This window comes from Solanum stenotomum, chromosome 9 (assembly GCF_019186545.1).
Source record: "Solanum stenotomum isolate F172 chromosome 9, ASM1918654v1, whole genome shotgun sequence".
Classification (NCBI taxonomy): Eukaryota; Viridiplantae; Streptophyta; class Magnoliopsida; order Solanales; family Solanaceae; genus Solanum; species Solanum stenotomum.
The window spans coordinates 7737241-7763363 of record NC_064290.1 but is presented as its reverse complement, the minus strand read 5'-3'; the positions used below and the strand labels follow the sequence as shown (position 1 = coordinate 7763363).

At 33.2% G+C, this 26123-nt stretch overlaps 3 protein-coding genes across 4 annotated transcripts in view; 2 read left to right on the top strand and 1 right to left on the bottom strand.

The window, feature by feature from the left end:
* The window catches only part of LOC125877059 (DNA repair protein RAD16-like), an 8067-nt gene extending 4352 nt beyond the window's left edge, over nucleotides 1–3715 (top strand). The window contains exons 9-14 of the mRNA XM_049558369.1: nucleotides 241–471; nucleotides 1215–1319; nucleotides 1408–1560; nucleotides 1749–1837; nucleotides 1907–1987; nucleotides 3372–3715. Coding sequence (XP_049414326.1) covers nucleotides 241–471; nucleotides 1215–1319; nucleotides 1408–1560; nucleotides 1749–1837; nucleotides 1907–1987; nucleotides 3372–3444 — 732 coding nt within the window. The 3' untranslated portion in view covers nucleotides 3445–3715. The remainder of the gene's footprint in view (nucleotides 1–240; nucleotides 472–1214; nucleotides 1320–1407; nucleotides 1561–1748; nucleotides 1838–1906; nucleotides 1988–3371) is intronic.
* A 1367-nt stretch (nucleotides 3716–5082) lies between these two features.
* LOC125877062 (25S rRNA (cytosine-C(5))-methyltransferase NOP2A-like) lies at nucleotides 5083–12964 on the top strand. Its single transcript, XM_049558373.1, has 18 exons — nucleotides 5083–5242; nucleotides 6644–6910; nucleotides 7007–7191; nucleotides 7289–7352; nucleotides 7443–7576; nucleotides 7676–7759; nucleotides 7846–7920; nucleotides 8054–8125; nucleotides 8211–8284; nucleotides 8730–8782; nucleotides 9645–9754; nucleotides 10027–10095; nucleotides 10169–10243; nucleotides 10756–10848; nucleotides 10955–11034; nucleotides 11115–11214; nucleotides 12365–12705; nucleotides 12815–12964. The coding sequence occupies exons 2-18, from the start codon at nucleotides 6649–6651 to the stop codon at nucleotides 12885–12887; spliced, it is 1944 nt and encodes a 647-aa protein (XP_049414330.1). The 5' UTR covers nucleotides 5083–5242; nucleotides 6644–6648; the 3' UTR covers nucleotides 12888–12964.
* Nucleotides 12965–13313: 349 nt separating this feature from the next.
* Nucleotides 13314–21220, bottom strand: LOC125877063 (sesquiterpene synthase 15b-like). Of its 2 annotated transcripts, XM_049558374.1 has the most exons (8): nucleotides 16131–16257; nucleotides 15703–15822; nucleotides 15322–15601; nucleotides 14848–15220; nucleotides 14536–14754; nucleotides 14228–14369; nucleotides 13880–14128; nucleotides 13314–13752 (listed from the first exon to the last, which is right to left on the bottom strand). In XM_049558374.1, exons 2-8 carry the CDS (start codon nucleotides 15799–15801, stop codon nucleotides 13459–13461), a joined length of 1656 nt encoding a protein of 551 aa, XP_049414331.1. In that variant the 5' UTR covers nucleotides 15802–15822; nucleotides 16131–16257; the 3' UTR covers nucleotides 13314–13458. The 2 variants fall into 2 exon arrangements, with proteins under 2 accessions (XP_049414331.1, XP_049414332.1); XM_049558375.1 differs by lacking the exons at nucleotides 15703–15822; nucleotides 16131–16257 and adding an exon at nucleotides 21119–21220.
* Nucleotides 21221–26123: the final 4903 nt, after the last annotated feature.

The following is a 26123-nucleotide window of genomic DNA, read 5'->3' as shown; positions in this document are numbered from 1 at the left end:
AAAAAAAGAAAAAAGAAAAGAAAAAGGAAGAGAATCTTCAGCTACTCCATCTGTTATTTCCATTTTGCCAGAAACCTATTGAAGTTCATGAATATCTGGGGGAGCATTTTCCCAGTGCACCAAAATTTTTTTTTCCAGAGTGTGCTTTTTATTATCCTTTGAATACCTAAAAGCATTTTATCGAACTCTTCTGGTGGCATGCTAAAAGTCCTTGATTGTCATCTCTTTTGATTGTTGCAGGTTACTTCTTGCATGCATGTCTTTTGCAAGACGTGTTTGATAGACTTTGCTGCAAGTGTTAGACAAGTGCCATGCCCTCTGTGTTCTGAACTAATTACAGTTGACTTCACTGTAAATATTGATAAGGTGGATCAGAATTCTAAACAGACTCTCAAAGGGTTTAGATCCTCAAGTATACTGAACAGAATTCAGCTAGACGATTTCCAGTCCAGCACTAAAATAGATGCTTTGGTATGAAATTACCTTTCTCCTCTATGATATTTTCCTCGAGCTGTTTTTTTTTTTTTGCATTGTAGTTTTTAAACTTCTCACAATCAGCATGCAGGTGTCATACCACAAGATGTAAAGACAGTGAGCCACTACTTATAATTGTAGGGCTTACAGTCATCTTAATTACTGGAATTAGCTTATGATGCTGTACATTTATGTATATGCTTTTGCATTGATGCTAACCAACATATTCTTGTCAATTTAGTAGTGTTTCAACCTGGCATATAATTTGAAGCTTATGGAGTAAATATTTTCCCGCTTTGAAGTGCGCAAAGAAGAAGGAATCTCATTCTTATCATTTTCTATTCAGATTGATCTTTAAATCTTCTATTATTATTTTGCGTAGTATAGCTACAACACCATTATTTTGGTACTCTCTTTGTTTCAATTTATGTGACAATCTTTTCTAATTGGGACTACACTAGAATTTGACATCAATTCCCTAGTAGTATTATGTTCAACCATCAGTTTTCAAACATTTATTTCACTCAAATACTCAAACTCAAGTTTGATGTGATATTTTTTACTTAGACTTTTCAACCTTTAATTTATATTTCTTCCATTTCTATTGATTAATAAAAGTGAAATTATATTGGCATCTCAAAACTTAGTATCCAATACAAAGATCCATCTTGAGATTCAATGTGAGAGGTTGTGTGTGAAGTACCCGAGTGGTTCTCATTGCTTGTTTTTATTAATTCCAGAGGGAAGAAATTAGGTTCATGATTGAAAGAGATGGTTCTGCAAAAGGAATAGTTTTCAGCCAGTTCACATCGTTTTTGGATTTGATACACTATTCTCTTCAGAAGGTAAGAGAAAAAGATAGCTTAGCTCCCTTCCTACTTTTCCCTCCTTTATTTTTGAAAACAAGAAAAGCTCACCTTGTGTATTTTTCAGTCGGGCATCAATTGTGTTCAATTAGTCGGATCTATGTCTATTGACGCAAGAGCTGCAGCAGTTACCAAATTTACTGAGGATCCAGATTGCAGGATATTTCTTATGAGCTTAAAAGCTGGAAGTGTTGCACTCAATCTTACGGTTGCATCACAGGTAGGATGTCTCGTTCATTTCTGTCTAGATCAGATGTGGTAACATTTTCCAGATCTCCTGTTATAATTCGTTCAACATATTCCGACTTCACTTGAAGAACCAGCTTAATTACCATTATCGCATGTATCTATATGTTGGATAAGTGCCCAATTCATGTCATGATAGGTGGCTTCTCTTGCCTATGCTAGGTTTTCATGATGGATCCTTGGTGGAATCCTGCTGTGGAGCGCCAAGCACAAGACCGAATTCATCGAATAGGGCAATATAAACCCGTCAGGTCTGTTTTGCATTTCTTGTACTTTTTATGTCATTGAGTGGAGCTTATTTTTCCTTTTCTCATTTCTAGGATTGTAAGATTTGTGATTGAAAATACAGTTGAAGAGAAGATCTTAAAGTTACAGGAGAAGAAGGAACTTGTTTTTGAAGGGTAAGTGAGTTTTTCTTGTAGTAGATGGTTGTATTTGTGTTCTGCTAAGAAATAGGAGATTAGTTGTAAGTTGAAGTGATTTTCAAATGCATTATTTGTTGGAGAAGTCTCTAGAAATTATCTTTGTGAAGTAATTTTCTTTAAAATTCTGTAACTATTAGGTGCGACTCTTGATGAGAATCATTATCTTCCACCATGTAGGTCAAGGGTTCAAATATATGCACAAGTAGCTTCCCCTTCCCCTTCCGCTTTGTGAATTTACAGCTCATCCTACTTATCAACATTGTTTCCCTGTGCTGATTTCACAATCAATTCTTTGCTATAACAGTTGTTTGTAAAATCACTGTGCAACTTCCTTCTTCATCTATGATTTTCCTTGCAGTAGAGTAATTATGAGAGATGGCACTCATCAGTTTAATTCTAACTAGAGAAGGCCATCTCAAAGCGGCTGGAAGCTGCCCCACTTTCTTCCTTGCTCTAGGGTGGAGTTAGGTTTCGAGGGGGTTCAAGTCCTAGTCAGAATAAGGAAAAACGAGGGTTTTTGGTTGTATATAAACTACTGAAATTTCCTTGTATTAAGGGAAAAAATTACTCTAGTGGCAAAGGGGTTCACAAAATTGCACTAATTCATAGGTTCAATTCCAAATTGTTTCCTATTGTGTTGCTCACTAGCTTCTTGCTTCAGTGTATGGACACATAACACATTACATAAGTCCTAACTTGCTTCCCTAGTTGTAAACAACATCACTTTACATGCCAGAATATCTTGTAATGCCATATTCTACATCTTGTGTTCTCCACAAATTATTGATTTATCTTTGGAAAATGATATCATATCTTGAGTTCTCTTCGGAAAACTGGAAAATGCCAGTCAAGTTGTTGAGCTTTACTTGGACAAGTTGGCTTGTATGTTTGAAGTGTCTCAGACTGCCTGTCGGGTCTGGTGGTTGTTATAAAATCTTGCCAAGATTTGGGAGCTGTTGAAGATGGTGTGGCTGTTGTATGCTCTTTGCTTCCTCTTGTTGCAAGCCAAATAGTTCTGCCATCTTCATTCGTATACTGCTGTTAGGCAGTGTCAAGAATAATTTTTTATATTACCCACTCCCACTGTATTTAGCTCTTTTGCTACCTCACCCCTTCCACCCTATGCAATAATTAGAAAAAAAGTGCAGAAATAATGGATGAGAAAAACCATTTGATGATTTTCTCATTCAATGATTCAAATAATTTCCAGATATAAATTCTATGATGATTTTCTAAACATGTCAGAGCACCTTTTTGTTTTACATTTGCTTTCTATACGCTGTCTCTCTCCATTCCCAAACACACCAAAACATTCCTCCTTTTTTACCTCGACATACTTAAGTTTCTATTGTTATTGCAGGACAATTGGTGGCTCTTCAGAGGCCTTTGCAAAGCTAACTGAAGCAGACTTGAAATTCTTGTTTACAACTTAAATTGGTTGATATTTTGCTCTTTAGTTCAAGAAGCAGATTCACTTGTATTTTTTGCTTTTAGAACAAAGTTTGTTCATAGACTAGTCGTCTGCTGCCCATGCTATGTATATGTACTTCTGAATTTAGCCATATCCCTTTTGGATTGTCCAGGAAATGTTGCTTTTGCATCACCATCATTAGCTTATGATCTTATTCCAGTCAAAGAGTGAACAATTAACTAAATCTGGGCAGAGTATCTATGTGGTTCTCTTTTCAGCACAATCAAATTTCTGATTTCTTGGCACTGTTCATTTCTAGTAATCTAATATTTTGATTATATCTATAATTAATGTTACGAAACGACTTTAGCATAACCCTTATATAACTGATCCTATTCTTGTTGATGTTCTCATGCTTCAGTTAGCATCATCGAGATGGCTCTTTCAAGTTACTTTTGGAAAAGTTATAAGCATCTTCATATTTATATATAAACTCCGCCACCTGTGCAGGTGGCTTGAGCATAACCCTTGGTACAGCGGTAGACTTTGAGCATTCTAATTACTCAGCATATCCTAAAATAATTCTCTTTTATTATTTTCCTAATCTTCCTTTTTTGTGCCTTGCTTTGCGAATTGCGATGCACCATATTCGATCGAGTAACATTTGGTACTCAAGGATACATCTCTTTCCAGTTTTATGTTGGCAAGAGTACTTTTGATTAAATAGTAAGAGGTACATCAATGGCGTTACACTATCAACTCAGTGTAAGAAGTAGAGTGAATTAACATATAACTCTTGGTTGTCAAAGAAAGAGTTCAGAATGATTAGATGTTTGTAGAAGTTATTGGTACAAAAACTCTATGGTTGTGAATTGAGTTACTAAGAGATCATCATTCAATATCTTATATGGGCACTGTTCATATGGATACGATGTCATTTCAGAATATTTAGTTTTTTTTAGTGGGAATTAGGAACTTTTTTGAATGTTCTCTACATTGAAAAAAATGGTTTTCAGCTTAAAGTTCAGGAAATGATCTCAATTTAAGTATTTTGACTAGATTTAAAAAAAAAGAAGGGAAATAAAGTAAGTTTATCCTTTCAGTTTGACTTGTTTTTCACTAGGACTAGTTAGAAATAGGCATGCTTAGCTCAACATCACATGTAGACATAATTGATGGATTAAATTGTTTTAAGGTACTTCAAATTATGATAGCAAATATGTTGAGGTCATAAGGTGACATTCATATATGTTAGTCCAGATGGGAGAATGTTAGAATTTTTTATGGATTTACACAAACTCGTGAAGATTTATGTCACTAATTTGGGGTTATACGTAATTGCAAAAGAAAAAAGAAGAAGAAATAACTACTTAATAAATACCATGTCTAAAATTAAGTCAAGAAATACACTAATTAAAAGATGTACTTTTAAATTTAAAAACAACTATTAAATAAATAATATAGATATGAATTATAATTTTTTGAAAATTATAAATATGTATAAAAATACATTACGCATTTTTACCTTGCTATGTTATTTATGTGTGATAGGCTATTTATGTCAATTTCAATAGGTGAAAAATAGGTTGAACTTAGACCCATATTCTAAACCTAAAACCCATACCCATATTATGGATTCAATTTACGAAATTAGTGCGACTTTAGTCTTTACATCTTTCTCTTTACAGCTTCGCTTCTCTCTTCACTCAGCGCCCCCGTCTCTGCCCTTCTGATTATCGCAGACAAGAGAAGAAGAAGAAGAAGAAGAAGAAGTTAATAAACTTCTCACCAGCTCTCCAACCGCAACTGCTCTCTCTCTGGTACTGTTCTTTTTACTTACTTTTTTTTTTTTTTTTTGCTGAGGTAAGGGGTTTATAGGCCAATTACCTGTTCGGCTGTTTCTAATTGCGTAAGAAGAATTTCATTTAGATTTGACGTGAAAGAGTTGAAGCACCTACCTGTAAGCCAGTGGCGAAACCAAAATTTTTACTTTGTGTGTCAAAATATAAAAAAGTAGACACACGTTGGAAACAAAGGAAGTCTACATATAGTATATATATAAAACAAAAATTTTGACATAGCTAAATAGTGTAATTTTTGGTGAAAGCTGGGGCTCGGCAAAGAATTCTCAACATTAGCTAAACATATTTGTTTTTGTGTGTGATAAATAAAATGAGCTATTCTGAAATTAAAAAAAATAAATTGTTATATGATTATTAGTTTAGGTAGAGATATTGATGGAGGCTATTATTGATTCTTGTGATATAAGTTCGTGAAAAGGCAAACTTCTGTTGTTATTTGGGATACTTATGTGAAACAGCGTTCGTAACAGTGAGGGAAGGTTAAAGCAAAGAGCAGAATGCAAGATTTGTGGTAAAATTGATATGGCAGGTTGTAAGGTTGGCACTTTAAAATTGAAGCATTATACTTTTAGTTTTGCAGAACATAAAGGAATAGGGACATCCACTTGTATTTAAAATCATACTGTAAAGACCATATCGAGAAATACAGCTAAGTCATATATTTTGAAGGTATGCACAAGGGAAAAAATGTCTGAAAAATGAGCTTAAGCATGAATGCGCTGAACAACCTTGATGTATCTGGCCTTGAAGTTTAAGTTGTTATTTTGGGATTTAGATCATTGCTGAAATAATTGTTGCAAAGATGTGAAGTCTCCCAGTATGTTACTGAATTAGCTTGAAAAACAGATGGACTTGTATTGGGGCAAACTGCAAAGAGACATGTTTTGAAGTTTGCCAGTATGAGTTGATTTTATGTTCGAATTAGTAATTGGAATGCAGAAAATTAAACAAATAAAAAGATCAAGCACAAAGTTTGCTAATAGATACTGAAGCTAAATTAGCTTTACAAAATATAGGTTGACCCATGCAACCCATTTCAACCCGTATTAAATATGGTCTGGTTGGTTTGAACCTATTTTACTCAACTCATCTTCAACCTGCCCAAACCCATCCCGGCCATTTGTCAGCACTAGTGTATTCTAGTTTTCGCTTTAAAAAGAATTAACTTCCTGAAAATTTAACCGACTTAACTATAAAATTCTTTGGTGCGTCACATAGTTTTAAGTACTATAGATTATAGGAAAGGGTTTTGTTGATTTTTCTTTGTGGTGCAAGTTTTGGATGTAAGCTTCTATACTGTCTGGTAGGTGCTAGCTATGTTATTTGTGAAGGATGCTGACACTTTTTGTTGCATCTCAGCTAAAATGGCTGGTCCCAAACTCGGTAAGAAAGTGGGTTCTAAATTAGGGAAACCCCCAACCAAGAAGAAGCAGAAGAAGGAACCTTTGCCACCTAAGCCACTGGAAAAGGAGGATCTTTTTAGTGACGGTGAAGGAACTGATGGAGATTTTGAAGAAGATGGAGGTTCTCGTGATGAAGAACAACAGGAAATGAACTCAGATTCTGACATGTCTTCTGACTTGGATGACACCTTTGCTGCTGATATATTAGCGAGCGGTGATGCTGGTACTGTCTTTAGTGCATTGGTATTCCAATTTTGGCCATCCATCATGATTGATGACTCACTAAACATTTTTCTTCGCTTTGTCATTTATGTTGCAGACGATGGTTCCGATGTTCATTCGGATTCGGATGTAGATTCTGATTCAGATGCAGATGATACTGATCTTGTAAGGAAGTCAAAAGCTATTGATGATGAAAGGAAAAGAGAGGAGGAGGATGGTGATTTAGAATTGCAGCTCAATATTAAAGAAGAAGCTGATGAGTTCAGACTTCCAACAACTGAGGTTTGCATAATGTTCAAGTTCTTGATTAGAGGTTTTACTTGTCAGATACTCATGCAGGGAAAAATTATGAATGCTAAATATGTCATTTTAACTTTAGGAGCTCGAAGAAGAAACAAATAGACCCCCGGATCTCTCTAATCTCCAAAGGAGGATAAAAGAGAGTGAGTTTCTTTTCCTTCATCTTCCCTTTCTGAATTATCTTTCTTCGGAGGAAGTAAGTTTCTCATTCACATATAATAAAATAAATGCAGTTGTTCGGGTGCTTTCAAATTTCAAGTCATTGAGGCAAGAAGATGTGACACGTAAGGATTATGTTGATCAACTTAAAAGGGACTTGGGTTCATATTATGGATACAATGATTTTCTCATTGAATCGTTAGTGGAGGTAATTCTAAGTCAAAGTAGTCTAGACTCTGCACCTTTTGCCTTTACAAGTTGCACTTTCATTTAAATCTGGATGTCTTGATATGTGACCTTACTGCAGCTGTTTCCCCCTGTTGAGTTGATTGAACTTATTGAAGCATTTGAAAAGCCCCGGCCAATTTCTCTGCGGGCAAACACTTTAAAGGTCATGGTTTCTCTGCCTCTTTTCTTTCTTTACCTTTTGTTGCTCTAATGGTTGACTCATAGTTTATTGTGTCAACCGGATTTCAGACTCGCAGACGGGATTTAGCAGGTGTTCTTCTTAACAGAGGTGTCAATTTGGATCCACTAAGCAAATGGTCAAAGGTACAAGGATTAATTGTGGTTCTCTGTGTTTTGTTTGGGTTGACCCATTATTTAAGTATCAATTTGGATTTGTTATTTCTTATTTTTATATGTATCATTACTTATTTCAGCATATGCATTGTTTATTTTGTAGGTTGGACTAGTTGTATATGATTCTCAAGTTCCAGTTGGTGCCACTCCTGAGTATATGGCTGGTCACTACATGGTATCCTGACATTACACTTTAAATGATGTCTTTTCTCTTAGTACTCAACTGTAATGCTTATTTCTAATAAATAACTTGCTTACAGCTCCAAAGTGCGAGTTCGTTTCTGCCTGTAATGGCCCTTGCCCCTCAAGAGAATGAACGTATTGTTGATATGGCGTAAGTAAATAATTTTGTCTAACAAATGTTTGCTTCAATTGTCTATCACTGAATTTTTCACCATCCAATATGTTTTTAATTCAGATCTTTTTTGATTTATTGCCCTTTCATAATCTTAAATGTATTGGTAAGAAATTAATAAGCTTGATCACTGAAAGAGTTGTCCGGTGCATATTTAGATAGTATAGGAAAAAACTAATTGAGAGAAATAAAGCATCTTCTGTTCCTCTCACTTGCAATTTCTACTTTCTTTAAATCAGCATCTTTGTGTTGGATATAGCTTTGTCAGTCTTAGGTTTAACTAATCTATTTTTAGTATCTTTCTTATGAGAGGAAGCTAAAACAATTTCTGTGAACTTTTTAGTTATTAGCTCAGTAAGCAGAAAAGTAGATTTTTTTGGTAACTTCTGTTCTTCTAAAGTGGGAAAACTTGTAAATGGTGCAGTGCTGCTCCCGGAGGCAAAACAACTTATGTTGCTGCACTGATGAAAAATAGTGGTATGTATTCATTTACTGTCAATCATGTTGTATTTTTGTGAAGAAATCCATTTTCTCCATAATTCATCCATAATTTCTGGAATACGTATGGTTGAATGATTTTTCTATACATTTTTCTCCCCTGGTGTTAGTATCCATTATCTTCATTTCCTTGAAAAATATCTTTGTTTTTACATTTCTTGCACTGCTTATTTCTAATGCAGTGAACCAAAATACACTGGGTGCTTTCGTTCTACTTTACTATGCTCTCATGTTCATTGTTCTTACCCAAAGTAGTTTATGTGAAACACCGTGTTCTATTTTTGTGAAGTAATCCATTTTCTCCATAATGCATCCATAGTTTCTGGATACCTATGGGTGAATGAATTTTAAAAACATTTTTCTTCCCTGGTGTCAATATTCAATATCTCCATTTCCTTAAAAAGAATTCTTAGTTTTTCCATTTCTTGCACTGCTAATTTCTAATGCAGTGAACCAAATATACTGGGTGCTTCTGTTCTATTTTACTATGCGCTCATGTACAATTGTTCATCATTCTTACTCAAAGTAATTTATGTTAACTTGTGCTGCTAATCTGTTTGCTTTCTCTAGTGAAATTTCTTCAGTTTTTTTTGTTGGTTCTCAAAAGTCAGTTGTATTGAATGAACATCTTATCCTGATGTGTCTTATATACTTACCTGTTATTTGTCATCAGCTTTTGTGACATGATAATGTTTGCCATGATAGTTTTTCTAACTTCTCTCTTCTCCCTTGTTCTGCTTTTGAAGTTATTTGTAAGCAACACTGTCTTCCAAATTGGTTAATAGCATTTTCCATTTCTATCGTCTGAATGACACTGACACATTTCACCTTGGGAAATTAGGTATTATTTATGCAAATGAGATGAAGGAGTCGAGACTTAAATCACTCACTGCTAACTTACATCGCATGGGGGTAACAAACACCATTGTCTGTAACTATGATGGAAGAGAGGTTAGACTCGGACTATTTTGCGATCTCCCCTTTTAGAACTTGCTGCATTTTATTTGTACATTTAAATTTCATGCTGGACAATGTTGTTCTACTTTCTTGCTCATTTTAAGCTCTCGTTCTTGTTGGCTGGAGTTGCTATGTAGTAACGTCATTGAGCTACAGGCACTGATCTGACAGATTTTGTTGGACTTGGGTCTCTGTTTCTTGGTTTACCTAGTTATAATATATGGACAAGTCCTCTGATCTAATACCTTACCTGGGAATCATTTCAGCTACCTAAAGTCTTGGGTCAGAACACTGCCGATAGGATTTTGCTGGATGCTCCCTGCAGTGGCACTGGCGTACGTAGTAATGTTTGATGTACATGTTTGCCTGAAATCATTTTTAATGAGATGAAGTTCATTGGTTCTGCAGGTGATTTCCAAGGATGAGTCTGTTAAAACTTCCAAAACTGCTGCAGATATACAAAATTGCTCACATCTGCAGAAGGTATAAATTGAGTTCAACGTGTAAATTTGGTGATTTTGTGTCATCCATATATCTAGACTTGCAATCATGAAATTTCAATGAACTGGTTGTATGCTTGTCATGCTTCATTAGAGAACTCGTATACAACATATCGCCAGCATCTGACTTCACTGGATGTTAGAAAACACTGGTTTCTGAAAATATTTAATTTTTGAGAGATTAAGTTGCAAGGAAAATTGAACGTTATCTTTGTTGTTTTTAATTATTGATTTCATTGATCTTATTTGTTGTATGAGGGAACAGATTTTGCAATTCTAATTGCCTTATTGCCCTTATTTTTGGGTGTGTTGTTATCTGTACCCTCCCAAAGTAGGAGGGTGTTGATGATATTGGAAGGCTCATCTCCCTCCCTCCTGCAATAATGTTAATTTTGCTCCATAATGTTTATGCTTATCTTATATTCCATGTTTCACATATTGATGTCGCTTACTCGCCTCTGAGAAACCTGTTTCATGGTCAATTTTCATTTGCAGGAACTGATACTTGCAGCAATTGACATGGTCGATGCCAACTCAAAATCAGGTGGATACATAGTGTATTCTACCTGCTCCATTATGGTTGATGAGGTATCTTTTAAAACTTACATTTCGTATGAATCTTATAAAAAAGGGTACCCTCCTAAGTGTTTGTATGCATATCAATTTCTACTTATTTGCTTAACTTGGGCTGCAGAATGAAGCAGTTATAGACTATGCACTCAAGAAGAGAGATGTTAAACTCGTGCCATGTGGACTTGATTTTGGGAGGCCCGGGTATAGCTTGTGCCATTTATGTGCATTTACTTGAAAGATTGTTTAATTCTACAGCTAATTAAAGCTGCTTTGAATTCCAGATTTGTTCGCTTTAGGCAGCACCGTTTTCACACATCTTTGGACAAGACACGGCGATTCTATCCTCATGTGCACAACATGGATGGATTCTTTGTGGCAAAGGTATGCCGTTTCATTTGGTGATAATTTGTGTTTGTCAATAGCTGCATAGCAAATGCATTATTTAGGAACTTCAGTTTAGAGAGAACTATGGACCAACGAGAAGGATGAGAACAGGGACGGAGGTAGTATATAACATGTGGGTTCGGCAGAAAAGTAGCTTTGGTTCAAACCCTGTACTTGAGGCCATGAACTAGAACCCAAAACTCTTAAGGTTCAAGTCCTGGATCTAACTCTGGATGGGAAGTCTTTCGGAATGAAAAGTATAGTGTTGAGAGAGCTCTAATGCAGGAATCAGAGTTCTACCTTTATAGGTCAATGATGTCTATTCTTAACATTGATCGCAGCACCCCAAGTGAAGTACTTACAAGAAGAACAGGCCACATAAATTACTCTGCCTTTGCCATATCACTCAATTCTCCTGTGAAGTCCTCTCTTTTCAAATGATTTTTCTCTTTTTGGTGTGCTTGTTTCCATCAACCATAAAAGTTTTGAACACTAAACACACTAGGTGACCGTTTGGCCATGTTTCATTGTGAAAATACAACTTGGTATATAACTGATCAGTATGGATTCTTTGACTTTTCAAAAAAAAGAAAAAATCCTTCTCAATTTAATTATTAATAATAATAGCCACGAGATGATCATCTTAGGTTGATCCTTTTGTTGACAGATGCTCTTATCGTAGTCTCTGAAGGATGAGAACCAACTATGTATCATCTACATTGAGAATTCAAGCATTGTATAATGTCATTAGTCCGATCCTTCATAGAAATTACCTGTATTAACGAACTTGCAAAATTTGAAAAAAATAGTTTTTTTTTGTTTTCAAAGTGAAAAATGATATTTGAAAATTATAGGTTTTGTGTGCATCTCCTAAGTTCTCAGACTGTTGTAATCACGTATATATCTAGCTTAATCATGCCAAGCAAACATTTCATCTTTTTATGAAGCTTGGGGAAATTGAAATGATTATGATTTTCTTACTTCATAAAAGTTTGAAGAAATGGTTACGGTTTCTGGGATTCAAAAATTAATTGGGACTGACGTGGATGTAAAAACTTATGAAAGATTATAAACCATCTTCTTTGAAGTTGCTGCAAGTTTGTTTCAGCTGAGAATATTTTGCCCCACGTGCCATTTTTTTTTCCAGTTGAAAAAGATGAGCAATTCCAAGTCTGCTGCAAAAGCGTCAGCTCAGTCCGAAGAAATACAAGATGCTGATTCCATTGAGAGCAGTGACCAGCAGAATGCTGAAGGGGATGATGACAAGCATTCAGAGCAAGAAGGCATTGCAAAAGAGAACGGAAAATTGAATGAAAAAGCAGCAGCTGATAAAAAGAGAAAGAGAGATGTCCAAAAGCATTCAGATAAAAAAGGTGTTGGACAAAACGGTGGTGGAACTAAAAATGGGAGGGCAGAAAACAAACCGGTGGCACCAAAAAGGAGGGAAAAGAAGAAACCCCCTCCTAGAGAAGAAATCGCAAAAGCTAGGTATAGTTCTTCAGTTCCACGATCATGAGTTGATGATATAAACACTGATGTGCTCATGGAACCGAGCTAATTTCATGTCATATAACGTATTCTTGTCTTATTTTTACAGGGAAGAGAAGAGGAAAGCTCTAAGGGAAGAAAAGCGAAAAGCCACAATGAAGAAAAAATCTGGAAACAAGTGAGTTCTCTGTAACATGCAGATGATATTTTCTCAGAGGCGACATGAATGAACACAAAACTAAAGATATAACTCGGGTATTATTACCAGCTGCCAGCTACAGGTAATATATCTTCTCGTTGGTTGATGACTCCGAGATAAAGAGGGTTGGAGATCATGTATGATTTGCTTTAGGAAAAAAAAAAAACCGAAAACTAGGATTTGTGGTTGTACGAAAACCACGAATCCAAAATTTTGTATCTGTATTTGATGTTATACTTTTTCCTTTTGGGAGTGAGCAATGAAAACTAAAAAGAGCAAAGTAGTTTGTATTATTACAGTGCCAATTACTCGGGTTTGAATGTTCGAAAGACTAATCTATATATAATGCTAGGTGATGGTATATATATTGTAGTCTGTATTAACTGTATCAAAGCAATCCATATATCAATTGACAACCATAACAAAGTTCATAAATAAAACATAGACAACTCTAGCTAGCTAGAACTCAGCACAAGAAAGAAGCAACATCAAAATGTGTTAGATGTTGTTCATGCAGTACTAGTTCTTTCATTATTCTTCATTGTAAGGTTCTCTCATGCTTTAATAGGATCAATTAGCACCATAGAGATGACGTCTTTCAAGTTATTTTTTGAAAAAGTATAAGCATCTTCGTCTTTATAAAAAAACTCTGCAACCCTCGTAAGATTGAGCACTGGCATAAGCAAAACTCTTGGTACTGTTGTAGGTTTTAGACATCCTCTATTCAAATCCTTCCAATTATACTCTATTATTTTCCTTATCTCTATGTAAGCTTCTTCTTTTGTTGCACGATGCTCATTCATGTAACATTCGATACCCGAAGCTACATCTCCTCTTTCCACCTCTATCTGTATTCATAATATAATTAGACAAACAAGTTAAAATAAAAAGAAATATTACTTCATATTCAATTTGTATGTCACACTTAGCTTCCTATTAATCCTTGAGTTATTATTTACGCATACAATATAATACCTCATGTGTTACGAGATCATTCAGTAATCTTGCAATGATACACGAAGATACAAGAATTGTAGGTTCATTCGATATCCAATCAAACGCGTCCTTAGTTGCTACATCTCCCATGCCTAACCAAGAAGTAGTGGCAAGCAATAGGTAAGTACTAGATGGAATTCCATTCTTTATATACTGTTCCATTGTTGGCACATCCTTCGCATGATACCATTTGGCCTCTTGGAAGTAAGCCCTCAACAACTTCTTCATCTGAATAAAGGAACAAAATATAAATTAATGTGAGCCTATAATTTCAAAATGTTATGGATTTAAACAGTAACAAGCTTTGAATTTCTTTTAATTAATTACCTCAGTTATGGAATAGTTGACTGAAAATGACTTAATTTCAAGATTTTCCAATTCTGTCTCCACTTCATTGTAAACTTTTAGAAGAGCATAGTAGGAGACCTTCATATATAGCGGTAATTTCTCTGAAGCATCAATGTCCCACCTACATTTCAAATATTACATCAATTTCCACAAAAAAAATGTAATTAGCTACGAACTTAATCGCGAATTCATCATTGAATTGCTTGTCGCTAATAGAATATTTTGAAAATTCATCACAAAAATGTTAGTAAGCTATTGATCGATGTGAGAAAAGATCGAATTTAGACCTTTCAATTGCCGTTGTGAGTAGAGTAAGTTCATCAAGTGTGCCATAAGTATCATAAGTGTCATCCATAATAGAACAGAAGCACAACACTTTGGTTAATATTTTCCTAGCAACACTATATTGAGGTTCAAAGTATACACCTAAACTCCAGAAGTATAACTCAACCACTCTGTCTCTTGCAAAAGGTAGTGCCTGCACGATTTCCGATTCTTTCCACCACCTAAAATGTAAAGAGGAAATACTCGTAGGAGTTAATTATGCAGGTATTAGGATTTCATCATTTTCTTACTCAATAAGGGAGTTTGTCAATTACCTTGTGATATCACATAGCTCCCTTTTGTGCAACCTTTGTAAGATGTTGAAGTCCAATTTAGCAAAATTTAGTAACATTTCATTGTGTGATTCATTTTCTTGGTAAAATGATATGTATTTCCTCGTTCCTACCCTCACTATAATATTGTTGATTGGAAATTTCAGTGCGTTACTGACTTGAGTCGCAAGGGGATCGCTCAAATTAGGCAAAATTAGCTTCAAATGAGTAGTGGTGAAATTAATTGCTTCATCCAGAATTTCTTCATCATGTACTCTGAATTGCGCTGCCTCGTACAAGCTCAATAATCCTTGCACGTCCCTAGCCAGTGCTTCCTTGTAACTTCCTTGCTCGTTAATGAATTTCCTAAAAGCATCTGCTCAAAAACATATAAGTGACCTGATTATGCAAATATTTTTTCACCAACAACAATGTCTAGTTAATATGTGTGTGTGGGGGGGGGGGGGGGTAACGTACCCGATGAGACATAATAACCTTGTTGCCTAAGTAATCGAAAGCTTAGAGCAACAGCATGAAGGTCACTTTCACCAAATTCACCAATCCATTCTTCATAATCATTAAAGATTTCACTCAATGATTCCTCAATACAATGTTCAAAATGGTATGCCACTCCAAGCAATTGTATTGTGTTGATGAGGTCAAGTTTTTGCAAAGATTTGGAAGGAGCCATCCCTAGCATTTTTCTCACTCCTTCTTTTTGGTCTTCATGTTCCTTCTCTTCCCATTCATTGGTTCCCTACACAAGTAAATTTCAAAATTTGTTACTATGCTATCTATACATATGATTTGTTAAAAATCATGAATAATATTAACAATATAAATCAAGCAATTAATTACCAAGAGATTAGCATAGGTAAGAAAATGGTCACCCCAAACAGAAGGATGATGATTGGCACATCGACGTGTAATCTCCACTTCACCACAAAATCCAACCATTTTTCTTCTTCTTTAAAGTTACTATATAGTGAAGAGAAAAAAAAAACAAAATTGAACAAATAGGTGTTAGTTTGAGCTCAAATGACAAACTTATAACGACCCGTAGGAAGGAAATGGTTTCTAGAAAAATAAGTTTTTTTTAGTAGATGTTTGGACGTAAAAATTATAAAATTTGAAAGAAAAAAAAAGTAATATTTGTTTTCTAAGTTAATTAAAATGGTAATTGAAAACATATACCACACTTACTAGTCACTTTTTATAAGCAAAATATACATATAGCAAGCTACTTCCATGCAACACTGAATTATTAAAAGAAAATCAGAATATACCTTCTAATTTCTTGCTAGTTACTTGGCTCTCTTTTAAAACTAAGAAAGTGTGTCCCTGCTATTTATAAAGCTTTAGAATACCATTAAGTTAATTAATAATCCATCCTCCGTTCAATTTTACCTATCCATTATTTTAAAATGAGATTTTCATTTTTATTACTTGTCACTTTTAGTATGTATCAAGAAAAGACAATTTTTTCATATATTTTCCAAATCATTTTTCAAGACTTATTACTAAATATTAATTAATAAGAATAGTGTGATAATATAGTCATATCAGTTATTATTTTGTTAATAGGTACTCCTTTTGTTCTTTTTTGTTTGTCAACTTTTTGAGAGTCAAATTGTCTAATTATCAAAGCTAAATAAGATTACATTCATTTAATATTTTAAAATAAAATTTTAAATATTCAAAAGCTATATGGAAAGTACTATAAATTACAACTTTTTCTATCAATATGATGAAAAATATATCTAAAAATATTTAGTTAAAATTCATATTGTTTGACTCTAAAAAAAAAATACTATGACAACTTAAAAAGAACTGAGTGGTATGTTATATCCAAACATTACAAGTGCTCATCATATAATAAAGTTCTTATACTAATTAACAGTCAATGAAAGGCAGTCGTTGTTTAATAGAGGTGTGCATTAATGAATGACACCAATTCAAGTCCATTTTGTGATCTCATTTGAATCCTCCTTTGTTTTTGCTCTAACAAGTGGATTAAATGCTACTTTCTCCCCCTTTTAGCTTTTACTCCTTCCGTCTATTTTTAATTATCATAATTTTTTTATAGAATTAAACTTTGACTATTATTTTACGATATATTGATATGCAAAAAAAATGCAATTTATACATAGCACTTTTCGTATAGGTTTTGAATATCTGAATTTTTTGTTTAAAATATCAAATTAGTGTAATCTAATTTAACTTTAAAAATTAATCAAATTGACTTTCGAAAAACGCAACATGACAATTAAAAGTGGAGGGAGGTAGTATGATTTACTTTTTTTTATTAGTTTAAAAAAATGATGTATTTCTATATATTAATAATAATTTAAGTTAAAAAATTCTCATTTTATCTTAATGAAATGATTTATAGTCACATAAACATCTATAAGTTATTGTACACCATAAATTTTATAAGTCTTTCTTTTTTTCATAAACTTTGTATCAAGTCAAATTACGTCACATAAATTAGAACGGAGGAAGTACATAATTTTTTTTAAAAAAAAATGAAATTACACATTAATATGCACAAACAAATTGTTTTCGAACCTGAAACATCTGGTTAAGAATGGAGGAGAACTTACCACTCATAAATTAGTTTAATTCGCAGCCCTTACAAAGTTATTTTTAATTCTATGTCATTTATATTAATTTTGTTTTATATTTTTACATATAAAAATTTGAAAGAGTCATTTTTTTTCGTTTCAGTTGTATAAGTTTGATAAGAAATTATGTTCTTCATGTGGTGTAAAACGTGGTACACAGTAGGAACGTCAATAATATTTAATCTCTATTTTATTTTATATAACGTTTTCCTTCTTATGTAACAATTTTAAGAAAAGTGAAAGGATACATTATTGTTAAAATTTATTGTCAAATAAAAATAAATAAAATCTCACTACAAATTAATAAAATTCGTTGCGTCTGTAAGACTATGATGGAAGAACCACTTGTTTAAGAACATGATTGAAGATAAAGAAGTTATTGTCGTGGTTAAACGTCAAATTCAGAGAAGAAATTAGAATTTTAATTTTATGAATCTTAAATTTTATAATAACAATTTTTAAATAAGTAATAATTAATTTTTAAATTTTATATTTAATAAATTTCTTATTTGATTTCGTCCTGGGCAAATCCAATCCCTTTCAACTGACACACTGTAATTAATCTTCTAGAAAAGTTGTGTACCCCTTCGTTTCCAAAACCCGCTACTTAAAACCCACTTGCTTGTAAAAATTAATTATATATTTTTTAATTTTATTTTAAAAATGAACTTTCTTAAATCTTACTTAAAGTGAGAATTTGCTTATAAATTATTTCTAACTCACTTTTCTTTATTTTTGCAATAACCATAACCATATATAACTCAAAAAATAATAGTTCTAATTTCATCTTTAATATGATAGCTTCGAAAACTTTAATCTTAACCTCAATTATTGATGATATTGAAATTATTTATGAGTAGTTGAGGGTGAACTAGGATATTCAAACTGATCATGAAGTTTTTGTTTTTTTTTTGTTTGTGTCTCATGCAATTAATTAGGGGTGCGCATCAGTCAGTTCGGTTCGGTTTTAGGTGTTATTGGTTTGGTTTATTGGTTTTCGGTTTGTAAATACTTCAAACCGATAACATATTTCTTATCGGTTTTTGGTTAATCGGTTTATGGTACTTAACGGTTCGGTTTTTGGTTTATCCAATAAGAAAATACTCCTATATATTATATACACGATAAGAAAATTTTCAAATAAACCATATGATTTTTCCAACATTTGGCATGAAAGTAATAATCATAAAAGTAACAATCATTTTTCTTGCAAGTTTAGACACTAGACACATTCAAAGGAAAAAGTGTGAAAGTAACAATCGTTTAACCATTAACAAAAAGTGTGAAAGTAACAATCGTTTAACCATTAACAATAAGACTAGTAAATTTAGTATAGTCTTATTAGGTTATCGGTTTAACCATTAACAAAAATTATAAAACCGGAAACCGAACCAATAACCCAATAAAAAAATTTACAAAACCGTTTAAAAACCGTTAGCCCAATAACCCAATATCAATAAACCAATAGTGTTTTTTTTGGTTCGATTTATTGGTTAAATCGGTTTTTGCACACCCCTACAATTAATGCAAGTTGCGTGGTGATTTGGGTCTTTATAAGTTTTGGGTCACTAATTGTGAAATAAAATAACGTCTTGTACAACTTGTGTAGATAATTATCTGAGGCACATAATAATTTTTTTTTTTCACCAACAACTCTTTTTTTGTCCTCTTTTATTTGTTATTATTTCTTTTTATAGAGTCAAACAAAATTTTAGCTAACATTTTACAATATATATTTTTTCATTAAATTAATATGTAAAAAAATGTAATTTATAATATTTTTCATATAGTTTTGTAATATCTAAATTTTTTGTTTAAAATATCGAATTAATATAATCTAATTTCACTTTAAAAATTAATCAAATTGACTTTTGGAGGATATAGTGAGGCAACATCGGGCCTCATATTTTGTGGGCTCCTTGAATTTCCCTTATTAGGGAAGTGCTTTTTATAAAAAAAAAATTCATATCGAGGGTTTGAATTTGAAACTTCTTGTTAAGAAAGGACAGGTCTCATTCACTGCACCATATTCTTTGACCATGACTTTTCTTTTTGTTAATACTAGTGAAGAAAAATTCGTGTTGCATACATGCTCAATAGTTATTTATAAATATTATTTTTTAGGTGGTGCTAGTTAAGTGATTTTAATTTTTTTTAATTGAAAATAAGTTATATATTTTTCTGTGATCGTAAATTATCTCATTATTGTAAATAAATATTAAAATATTATTAATATTAATAAATTTTAAGTGGTGTTTGATTAAATGATTTTTAAGTTTTGCTCTAAATTAAATACAATTTTGTATATATATATATATATATGATCTTAGAAGGAGAACATGAGTTCAGGTGAACTCAATGACCCCCTCTTGGATACGCCAAGATCCTCCAAAGATTTTTATTTATTTTGGTCCTACCTAGCTAACATAATAATTAATAGTGAATAAAACATGTTATGCACGAAATAGACTCGTAGCTCCTTTGGAATTATGTACCAAACATGTCAAAAGAATTACATTAAGCTAATTCAGGGTTCTTCAGCTCTTGCCAATAAAATCTAAATTATCGATATTGTTTGTTAAGAACAACAAAATTTTTGCTCCTTATAAATACACCTTAATTCTTTCGTATAAACATCACCAACGCACAATGATATTTTTATGTTGATAAAAAAAGATAGTTTCAAATATATACAATAAAGTAACTAATTTACAATAAATATAGTCATGTTTTTAATTATATATAAAAATAAAAAATTACGCGGATAAGCAAATATATACTAATTAATTAGCTAACATAACTATAGTTTCCATTAATTACCATTTGCAACTTAATTTTAGCTATCATTATGTGCGTCTCTCTCCTTTTTTCCTCTCTCTCGCCTCTCTTCTCTTTTATACATATAAAAATACAAATTATACATATACAACTATTTGACAGATATACATATACAATTCGCCTCTCTCCACTTTATGTCCTCTCTCGCTCGCATCTCTTCTCCCTCTCCCAATCACACTCGCCAAATATACAAATACATATGTATATTAGTTACATATATACAATTATTTGACAGATTTACATATACAATTCGACAAATATACATATACAATTCGTCTCTCTCCACTCTATGCCTTCTCTCGCTCACCCATCTTCTCCCTCTCCCAATCTCCCTCGCCTATCTCCTCTGGCCTCTAACATGTAGCTACGAATCGTAATTAACAAATTATAGCTATGAAACCTAATTAAGTTTACTTTAGTGGCTATTTGTGAAATTTATAGTAAAAAATCATAGAAAATAACAACCTTGTTGCTTAAGTAATCGAAAGCTTAGAGCAACAACATGAAGGTCGCTTTCACCAAATTCACCAATCCATTCATCATAACAAGTATAAAAGCAACTCAACAATTCCTCAATCTCATGTTCAAAATGGTATGCCACTCCAAGCAATTGGATTGTGTTTATAAGTTCAAGTTTTTGCAAAGATTTGGAAGGAGCCATCACTAGCATTTTTCTCACTCCTCCTTTTTGGTCTGCATGTTCCTTCTCTTCCCATTCATTGGCTCCCTACATGATTAAATTTCAATATTTGTTTATAATATGGTTTGTTAAAAATCATGAAGAATATTCACAACATAAAGTAATTAATTACCGAGAGATTAGCATAGGCAAGAAAATGGTCTCCCCAAACAGAAGGATGATGAATGCACATCGACGTGTAATATCCATCTCACCACCAAATCCAACCATTTTTACTAACAACTTAAGTTGGTTAGTATTCTACTAACTAATTACCAACATATTTTTAACTGAATTATATTTTAAAACTTAACAACGAAATTCTAACAGATTACCAACCAAAATCTTACTAACTAAGTAATTTAGTTGGTAAATACGGTGCGAAAAAATGGCGCCAAATTTAGCAACATTTTATTAATGGGTTACCAACTGAAATATTACTAACGCACACCTTTTGTTGGTAATATTACCAACGAAGTATATATCGGTAGGCAAATATGACAAAAAATTGTTTATATAATTTATTAACATATTACCAATGAATTACTAACCAAACATTTACCAACGGCAAGATTGTGTTACTAAATTTACCAACCAAATATAAATGTGTTGGTAAATTAGTAACGAAATGTAAACCAATATCCAATTAGTTGAAAATTTTGACGACGAATAAAGATTGTAGTTAGTAAATTACTAACATCATTAAAATAGTTGGTAATATACCAACCGATCATTAATCCATTGGTAAAATTTACCAACATATTAATTATTAGTTGGTAATATTACATATGAATGTTTAGTTGAATAGTAACTATTACCAACTGTGATAAAATTTATTGGTAAATTATTAATTACTAACTTATATTTGAATAGTTGGTAAATTTATCCATTGAAGTTAAACTTTTTGGTAAATCAGCGTCTAGTGTTGAGGCTTGCTTATTCAGTTTGTGTCGTTAGGAGTTTTAACTTTTAAATTTTAGCCAAAACTAGACTTTGGTCGATATTTTTGGTAAACGTGCTCAGATTAGAACTCTGTCAGTGTCATTAGCTTCGAAAGGTCATTTTTTATCTAACATGAAGGTTGGTTCAAGTTTTGAGGCTTCCGTTTTTTTTTTTGTGCCGTTAGGTGTTTTGAATCTTATGTTTGGCCAAAATTTGACTTTGGTCAATATTTTTGAGAACGTGCTCAAATGAGAATTTCGTCAGCATAATTAACTCCAAAGGTCATTTTTTATCTAATAGGATGGTTGGTTCGGGTTTTGAGGCTTTCATTTTTAGTGTGTGCCGTTAGGTGTTTTAACTTATAAATTTTGGCCAAAATTTAACTTCGGTCAATTTATTTGATAAACGTGCTCAAATGAGAATTTCGTCAGTGCAGTTAGATGCGGAAGGTCATTTTTGATGTAATAAGATAGAGGGTTCGGGTTTTGAGGCTTCCATTATTAGTTTGTGCCGTTAGGTATTTTAACTTTTAAGTTTTGGCCAAAATTTCACTTTCGTCAATATTTTTGGTAATCGTGCTCGAATTGAAATTTTTTCACCACGGTTAGCCATATAAGTTCAGTTTTGGTCTCATAGGATGGTTGGTTCGGGTTTTGAGACTTTTATTTTCAGTTTGTGTCATTAAGCGTTTTAACATAACATGAGTTTTTTGTTTACCAAATATACGAATCTTTTATTCAAATTGTATATAATCACTTTTCGAATCTTGCTATCGATTTTATGTATTAGGTTTTTTAAATAAAGTGCATGGATTTTTTGTGTATAAAATATGTATGTATATTGTGTTTCTGATATAGAACAGATAATTATATAAAAATTGATGAAGTATGTATAAATTCTATTAAAATACGTATAAAATCTGTAAAAAATAAAATATATTGAAATTGATAACGAACTGTGCACAAAGGAATAGGGCTGGACACATGATCGTTTTTTCAAATCTGCTACAAATCGTAGAAAACTTGTTAAGACTTTTTGATATGTTTTATAAATATGGAAATTCGATCCCTCTCTATTTTTATTTTCTCCAAATTCTTGCTCTGATTAAGAACACATATCATAATTTAAAATTAATGATTGAAATTTAATTAACTAAAATAAGTTAATCATTATTAAAATAATTAATTACTTTATTTCTTGACTAGAGTAAAATCTTACCGTGCATGAAATATTTTCACTTCCTTCCTTTTATTTTATTTGTTATATTATATATTAATAATATATAAGTTAGAGTATTATTTTCTTATTTGAGTGTTCAAAAGAGCCCATGTCTATAGACTATACGATAACAGTATTGAGATTAAGTGGTGTGGATACATTTAGAATTAGTTAATTTACTGTAAACGTCATATTAATTAATTCATCGAGTCTGTTAGAATTAGTTAGTTAGTTGTCAAATCACGTGATAGTTGCTTTCTTTCAGTTAGTTAGGACTTTAGATATTTTTCTCATTCAGCTGTAAAAATACTAGTCTGAACTACCATTGTACACAATTAATTCAGAATGCAGAATTTCATTCTTCTTCTCTAATCAAGCTTTATGCTCTCATCATCAATGGAGGTTTTCGTCTTCTCAAACCTCTCATCTTAACATGGTATCAGAGCTAGGACACTTTGTTCTTCCTCTTTCTCTTTGTCTTTAATTTATGCATTAGAAATGGTAGATCTCACATCTGCTAGCACTGATTCAGCTAGCACTGCCTCATCTGGAATTGATACGGGAAGTCATTTTTACATTCATCCCTCAGATAGTCCTGGTGCAGTACTTGTACCTGTTCCTTTTAATGGCACTGGATTTCACTCTTGGCGCCGTAGTGTACTTCGATCTTTGTCGGTGAAGAACAAGCTAGTCTTCATCAATGATGAGTGTAAGAGACCAGATGCAAATCAATCCACTTATCGTCAATGGGTGAGGTGCGACGATATGGTTACCTCTTGGATTCTTAATTCTCTAAGTCGAGATATTGCAGACAGTGTTGAGTATGTCAATGATGCTCTGGAACTATGGACAGAACTGGATGATCGTTATGATCAAACAAATGGAGCAAAATTATATCAGACTCAGAAGGAAATTAATGATCTTAATCAAGGTATTCTCGATATCACTACATACTATACTCGCATGAAGAAGCTTTGGGAAGAGCTGAACAATTTATGTGTTTTAAGTCAGTGCAATTGTGTGTGTGTGTGGAGCTAAGACTAATATTCATAAGGCAGAACAAGATAGACATCTGATTCAGTTTCTCATGGGTTTGAATGTGGTGTATACCATAATTAGGGAAAGTATTTTGATGATGAATCCCTTACCTTCTATGGCACAAGCTTTTGCTTTGTTAGTACAAGAGGAGAAACAAAGGGAATTCAAGCCCAACAACAACCAAATGTTTGCTGAAAGTAGTTCCCTCATAGCGAGTTCATCAAGTTCAGGAGGAAGAAATTTTCAAACAAATTATTATGTTCCCAACACAACACCTAGAGGGAGACCTTTTTGTGAATTCTGTAGAAGGCCAGGTCACATTAAAGACAAATGCTACAAGCTACATGGTTACCCATCTGGTGGCACGCCTACAAATTCTTTTAATTCCCAAACCTCAAACAACTATGGTACAAATCAGCATCAGAAAGCTCCTAATCGTGATCAGTATTATGGTACAAACCAGCATCAGAAAGTTCCTAATCGTGATCAATACAATTCAAGAAATCAGGCACACAATACTTACTCAAATCAAAGGCATAACACTAAGGGTGGAGCAGCAAACTCTGTAAGAATATCCTGTGATGAAGTTGTTGGTGGATAGAAAAGGGAATTAGATTTTCATAGTGCAGCTCAAGGAAATGAAAATATCAGTATCACTAAGGAACAATATGACCAAGTTGCTCATTTGTTGAACCAGTTCCAGGACTCTAACTCTATGGCAGATCAAAATGATGGAACATGTGGAGCTGTGAACTTTGCAGGTATCTTTGCTTGCTCTTCCTCTCCTGATTTTGTTAAACTCTCATGTGAATGTTTCAAAACAAGGACTGATTTATGGATATTAGACTCAGGAGCATCCCACCATATGACTTTTAACAAAAATCACCTTGTGAATATGATCATTCTACCCTGTCCTTTAGTCAGATTACCAAATGGATATAGAGTCAAAGTTACAGAGGTTGGTAGTGTGCATCTTACCCCCAAGATCACTTTGTCCGGAGTACTTTATGCCCCTTCTTTCAAATACAATTTAATCTCCATCAATTCTCTAGTAAATCATCTCAAATGTACCGTTTCTTTTTCTAACACTTCTTGTCTACTGCAGGCCCCTTCACTGAAGAGGCCTCTGGAGATTGGTAAAGTACATGATGGTTAAAAATGTGCTTCGGAAGTTACCGGAAACTTGTTTAGCTATATCAAAAAAAATCCGTTTCATTTTTCGAAAATCCGACTTCATATTCTTGTTTAGGGGGTCAAATTGAGTGGGAAATGGGTCTAACCCAAATTTTAGAGCAACCGTATCAAAATCCGAAATTTCCAAGTAAAGCCTTTTTCGAGGGTCTACTTTGGAGGGTCATATCTCCTAGCACACAGATAATTGGGTGGCCCATAACATATCCATGGAAAGCCCTTTGAGTTAGCTACCTAACGTACTTCGTTTCACCTCATTCGGAGTTCGGACGAAGAAGTTATGCCATTTTCGTAAAATCTGTCCGGCAGGAAATGCAATTTCCAGTGAGCGTTTTTACAGTTCACCCACCTCATTTTTTTTTCTAAGTGTTGGACCATTTTTCCAAAGGGCATATGTTATTTCCTATATACCATTAGTTCAATTCCCATCTCTAAAACATTTCCCAAAACACCTCTCCCATACTTAGACACATTTTCTCTCAAGTTCTCTCAAGAACCCTAATCCAAAACCTTCCTCAAGGTTGAAGAGACTCTTGCTCCAAGTTCCAAGCTTCCATTGAAGACACTCTCAAGACCTTCATAAGAACTCAAGGTATGTGGTGTTGAACTCATGGGTCCTTCCACCCATAGTGCCTAGACTCTATTCTACTCACTAATTCATGGTTTAAGTTAAGATTCATAAATTAGTCTTGTTCTTTGTAATAATTTCCTGCACATTGAATTTTAAACATGAAAAGTGATTGTTTTGA

Coding starts and splice junctions, on each gene's coding strand:
- LOC125877062 (XM_049558373.1), top strand. CDS start 6,649: ATGGCTGGTCCCAAACTCGGTAAGAAAGTGGGTTCTAAATTAGGGAAA. Junction 6,911..7,006: donor ATTAGCGAGCGGTGATGCTG/GTACTGTCTTTA, acceptor TTTATGTTGCAG/ACGATGGTTCCGATGTTCAT. Junction 7,192..7,288: donor TCAGACTTCCAACAACTGAG/GTTTGCATAATG, acceptor TTTTAACTTTAG/GAGCTCGAAGAAGAAACAAA.
- LOC125877063 (XM_049558374.1), bottom strand. CDS start 15,801: ATGGTTGGATTTTGTGGTGAAGTGGAGATTACACGTCGATGTGCCAAT. Junction 15,221..15,321: donor AGGTTATTATGTCTCATCGG/GTACGTTACCCC, acceptor GTTTTTGAGCAG/ATGCTTTTAGGAAATTCATT. Junction 14,129..14,227: donor TCAACTATTCCATAACTGAG/GTAATTAATTAA, acceptor TCCTTTATTCAG/ATGAAGAAGTTGTTGAGGGC.